The 5,920-nt window shown below is 42.4% G+C and overlaps 1 protein-coding gene across 1 annotated transcript in view; it reads left to right on the plus strand.

Moving 5' to 3' along the window:
- Positions 1-1,764, plus strand: part of RYR2 (ryanodine receptor 2) — a 652,366-nt gene extending 650,602 nt beyond the window's left edge. Inside the window, exon 106 of the mRNA XM_081824340.1 lies at positions 299-1,764. Within this exon, the coding sequence (XP_081680466.1) occupies positions 299-394 (96 nt within the window). The 3' untranslated portion in view covers positions 395-1,764. The remainder of the gene's footprint in view (positions 1-298) is intronic.
- Positions 1,765-5,920: the final 4,156 nt, after the last annotated feature.

A 5,920-nucleotide genomic window follows, 5' to 3' on the forward strand; every position in this document is an offset into this window, starting at 1 on the left:
GCCCTCTTTAAAAGAACTCTTAAAATCATATACCACAAATAGGTTTTTTAATCATTATTATATTATGGTCCAGATGAAGATTGATTATTAATAGCATTAAGTGAGGTCTGGTATGGTTAGGAGCTCTCTAAATGAATATGGGCTTCCCAATCATGTAAATTATGTGTAATTACACAGTTACCTAGATATTTGACATATACATGCAACAAATTTGTGTTTCTTTCTGTCTTCTGTTTTGTGGTAATGCACAGACTCTGGGGAAAGACCTGATGTTAATACATTTCCTTTACTTTTCCAGGAATCTTATGTCTGGAAGATGTATCAAGAAAGGTGCTGGGAATTTTTCCCAGCAGGGGACTGTTTCCGGAAACAGTATGAGGACCAGCTAAATTAGACTCAGACTCAGATCACCTCTGAAAACCAAAACATACACATTCACTCTTTCTGCCTGTCTCAGTCTCTCCCTTGCTCTCTCTCTCTCTCTGCTCTCTTGGAAACATCTTGCTGAATTTGTGAATTGCCAGCATTCTATGCTTTCTGGGAGCAGTGAACTCTGTTTCTGAAGACCTGACTGTGCTTCCCCCCCCGCCCCCCACCTTGTGTATTTTCTTTGAGAATAAAGACTGAAGAATAACCTAAACTCATACAAAGACAAACTAGGAACTCTGGAAAGAACACTGTTTCGGATACTCTCAATCGTAATGCCAATAGATCGATTTCCTTCTGAGACTCCTGGGAAGTCCCCTTGAGCTATGGGACAGTCACAGAAAAGCGTGACAGCCACACTCATCCGGCCTCTTTATTTCACCATCCTGAAAGGAACTTTCTAATGGTCACAGAGCACTGTAGCACTTAAGAGATTGCCGTGGACACCAGTTACGAAGGGAAATAGTGCCTTACTATATGTGGGTTGAGCTATGCAGAAGATATGTGCATGAAAAAAAACATCTTTATTTTCTTTATGTCGATCTTTTTCTTTTTTCCTTAGATTGATTTTGTGGGCTTTTTTTCTTTAGTCTTTTCTCTGGTGGGGGAGGGTAAGAAAAGCAGTTTGTGCGCACCTTAAAAAAAAAAAAAAAAAAAGACAGGTGGCCTGTCTCAGGACAAGAGGAGGCTCTTCTCATTCGCTAAATTCACATTTACCCTCCCCATGTGCTCCTGCTCTTATTTTGGTAATGCTCTGATGCAACAACGCAACTTTATGAAATCTTTGTATGAAAACAAAAGACTGCAAAAAAAATATACTTTCAAAAGAAATAATTCATTGCATGTTTATTATGCAAGTTTAAAAGAACAAAGAAAACCTCCAGAAGCAAGCTGATCAGCGTGAGAGAACGTTCATGATAATTATATTCATAGTAATAAAGTGTCGTGGGCTTAACTGTACGCTCGGGGCCAGTGTCATCCACCAACAATGTGATACATTATGAACTTGACAGTAGTTTTGGGTTTTTTTTCTTTCTTTTGGCCACCTGTGATCAGTTGCTGATTAAGGACTTCTTGTCAGTCCGTTTTTTAATATCAAAGCTGAAGCAATATCCATTCAGGGATTTCATCAGTTGCATCAAAAAGAAAAAAACACGGATGATAATTATCAATCACTCCATTTTGAGTCCTTTTAAATGTAATGCTTTACCTTTACAAATAAAAAGACAGATTCAGAATGGAAGCAAGATCATTTTGCAAACATTGGAGCTCTTTTATTACGAGTCTGCTTGTTAATTTTAGAATTGTAAAACTGCTCTGATTAAACTGTTTCACTAACGTTCTCACTCTCTTCTTTCCCCGTTTCACTTATAGTGGGGAGCCTTTATAAAACCTTGAGCTTTTAATAACCTGAGGGGGGTCCAGGGCAATGCAAACCCTGCCATACAGCCTTTAACACCTGAGATTTCCCTGTGGCTAAGCAAGTTCCCGCCTTTAGGATTACAGAACCTGAGTCAGCAGGCAGTTTGAACCCCCACCCCACCCCCCGTCATTTCCCTGACTTGCAGCCATCCCAAGTTCCTTAAAACCACCAATGACAGAAAAATCACTGTCTCCCAAATCATTTAACTTTTATACAGCTCTCATTCTATAAGGTTCTTCCTTGCTCAGGGCAAATGTTTCCCTGTAATAATAGCAGGGGTTCATTTTCTGCCTTCGTATGAAAGAACTGGTACACTAGGAATGGGTGTATTAAACACTCAGAACACTAACTGAATACTCGCTGTGTGCCAAGCACTGTGCTGGGTTATCACCTGTCATTTGTCACCTTACTGACACAACACCAGGGCTGTGGTACCTAGATTTTGCATTTGTCTTTTGGTATCATTTTTGTTTGGGAGAAGGAATGGAATCAATTTGGCCACACCATGGGAACTCCCAAGCCTGCCCAGGGAGGTGCTCTTAGGTTCCCAGGAGTCTGAATAAAATAAATCATATCAGCTCCATAAAACATAAAAGCACGTTCCCCTTTGCCAGGAAACACTGCAGAGGAAGCACACAGAAAAGAGGAATAAATATTTCTCCAGGACATAAAATGTGCTGTTAGATTCAGGTCTTCTGTTTATAAGACAAAGGCAGGTCTGATGTGAAACAACAGCACAGGAGAGAGGTGAATGAACAAATTGCTAGTTGTCACCGGCCTGGATTTTGCAGACTTGTTGACTCTCCTAATTGATCACTCCTGGCTTTAGTGCCAGGGAAGGTGACAGTGCTCACAAAGAAGCAAGAAAAAGGCTGCGTTCTGGAAAGGAAGCTTCCCTCCACCCAGACTCTGGGCATCAGCGTTGAAGAAAGAGTAAGGGAGCAGAGCCAGTCACATTAGAAAGCCACCCACTGCCCAGCCTCGTCATGGCCAACACTTAGAGGAGGTCACCTCTCCATTCCCTTCTCAAGGCCTCAAGGGAAGAAGGGGCTTTCTGTATCGGTATTATTAATTCTCCCAGGAAATGTCACATGAAGTCAATGAGGCTCTCCACTTCTCTGTTTCTGGGCAGAGTTGTGACATTATAAATACTCTGTAATTTGGGGAACATGGAACTCAAAGGACCTACTTAGCTACCTGTTTAATACTCGCATTAGCACACAATTGAATATTATGGATCTAAACTCAGGGCTGCTTGACTCAAGCTCCAGAAATGTAAACCCTTTAGAGAATTTGTATTATACAACTATTCAGACCTTCACAACAGATGTTATAATGTCTAATGTTTCCATCCAAACACTCACAGACATTTTCCTGCCATTCTTACTTCTTTTTCTCCTCCCCCCAACCCCCCGGAAACATGTCTTGATCCAACTCCATCAAACAAATGTAGAATCACAGTAGAAGTTTTCCAAATGCACTAAATGGTACTTAATCGTTGGCCTGATGCTCATTAGTTCTCATGTGCAGGCCATTCTTAGCCCCTCAAAACATCATTTAAAAGTTATGTTGTGGGGCGCCTGGGTGGCTCAGTCGTTAAGCGTCTGCCTTCGGCTCAGGTCATGATCCCAAGGTCCTGGAATTGAGCCCCGCATCGGGCTCTCTGCTCGGCGGGAAGCCTGCTTCTCCCTCTCCCCCTCCCTCTGCGTTTCTCTCTGTCAAATAAATAAAAAAAATCTTTAAAAAAAAAAAAGTTATGTTGTAATGAAAATACTTTTTTCCTGACTGTAAAAGCTTATCTATGAAAGTGATACCTTTTTTTTCATTATCTTGCTTTAACTGGGGTAGGTGTTCCTATTCCTTAAACTCTAATTTTCTGGGTGAATATACCAATATACCCCCCCCCCCACACCCCAGCCATTGCTGGAAAGGGCTTTGGGTCAGTGTGGCCAGTGCTTCATTTACTCTGGACACGGTAAAGGAAAACTTTAAAAAAATGTATTTAACACATTTACCTAAGCCTGGTATAACTTGACATGGAAAGCTTTGGACAGTTAGACATTCTCCAAATTATTTTATAAGTATCTACTGTGTGCTAAAGAGGATGACCTCCCTGTCCTCTTACTGGTGACATTTCTGTCCAGCTGTCTGTAATACCTAGGACAGAAGCTGGAAAAGGAATGTCTCCATGTTGGGACAAGCGCATGCATGGCACCTGGGTTTTTTAATGGCCGTAAATATAAATAACACATTTCTTAATGTGACAAGGTCTGAACCTATCATATCATCTAGATCCATAATATTCAATTGTGTGCTAATGCGAGTATTAAACAGGTAGCTAAGTAGGTCCTTTGAGTTCCATGTTCCCCAAATTACAGAGTATTTATAATGTCACAACTCAGTACAGAAACAGTGAGCAGCGGAAGCACTACTTTCCTTGTATATATAACATTTGAGGCTTTCTAGAACATTAGAGCTGGAAAGGACTTGAGCACTCATGTTTCAGACGAGCAATCTAGGCAGGTTAAATGTCAAAGCTCTGGTTAGTGGCAGAGCTGGAGCTTTTTCTAAAAAGTCAGGTTTCTGTTTAATCTTTTTCCTATTGTGGCCAAAATGGTTTGAAAAATAACAGGTTCTTTCTGACCCAGCAAAAATAAAACCGGAAAGCGGTTAGTACAAAAGCTTTGATGAAATGTCACCAGTGCCCACCGACAGTCTGCATCTGTGATAAGGAGAATTCTGGAAGTGATTATCAAATGAATAGCTGGTTTCAGAAGGCACCACTGAACACAGCTATTTCTGAGAAAAAGAAACAGCATCGATTTTAATCCAAGACAGGGAGGCAAGATGGCGGAGGAGTAGGGTACCCCATTTCAACCAGTCCCCTGAATTTAGCTGGTAATCTACCAAACCATTCTGAACTCCCACGAAATCAGCCTGAGATGTAAGAATATATATCTGGATCTCTACAAGCAGAAAAACACCACCTGTTGCAAGGTAGGGAGGGCAGAGTCGTGAGTCTGTGGGGAGATATAGGAAGAAAAACAGAAGGGGGCGGGAGCTGCCCTAAGGTGACACCTGGAAAGTGATAAAACACCTGAGCACAAAAGCGTCCTGCCCCGGGGGACCAGCGATAACTCGGAAGAGCGGTAGCAGCTGGGAAAGGGCTTTAAGAGCAGTGCTCAGGCAGGAACCAGGAGCTGTGGGGAGGGTGGGTGGGTGGGTGGTGTGTGTATAACCTGGGATGGACTCGGGGTTTTAGAAGCACAAAGGGCAGGGACACGCAGGTTCGTGGGATCAACCTCTGAGAGTCAGTGTGGGCACGCACTACGATGGGAGGTGACGGTTTTCAGAGGCGCTTACAGAAACGGAGACTGTGTGTTTTGGAGGGTTTAGTGAAGAGAACAGAATGCAATTTCTCTGCTTTGGGACAGAGGTTTGGGTGGGGCCATTTTTGTTCTGACCCTCAGAAGAGATGTGGAAAGTCACCAGAGAACAAAAGCTCAAAACACCGGTTTCCATGGAACCCAGCCCCCCTCCCTGGGGAGTGGGGGGGCAGAGCAACTCTGCCCAAGCAGGGTTACCTGAGAAACAGTGCCGCAGGCCCCTCCCCCAGGAGACAGACTGGAAGAACTGGAAGGAGGAGAGGACAACAACCCTATGGTTCCCATAAAACTGTAAAATCCCAACACCAGGGGAAATAGTGTATTGAGCTCTAGTCGTTGCCTCGTGGCTTATTTTTCAGATACAACTTTTTATTCTTTCTCTTACGCTTCTTCTGTTTTTTCTTTTTACCTTTTCTCATTTCAACTAGATGTTTAATATATCATACTTCATAGGTTTTTAACTTATACTTTTTCACACCTATGTTTTTTTTTTAATTTTTTTATTCTTATATTATCCCCATGCATTACATCATTAGTTTTAGATGTAGTGTTCCATGATTCATTGTTTGTGCATAACACCCAGTGCTCCATGCAGAATGTGCCCTCCTCAATACCCATCACCAGGCTAACCCATTCTCCCACCACCCTCCCCTCTAGAACCCTCAGTTTGTTTTTCAGAGTCCAT

Source organism: Leptonychotes weddellii, chromosome 6 (assembly GCF_054177405.1).
Source record: "Leptonychotes weddellii isolate Sample4059 chromosome 6, ASM5417740v2, whole genome shotgun sequence".
NCBI classification, from domain to species: Eukaryota; Metazoa; Chordata; class Mammalia; order Carnivora; family Phocidae; genus Leptonychotes; species Leptonychotes weddellii.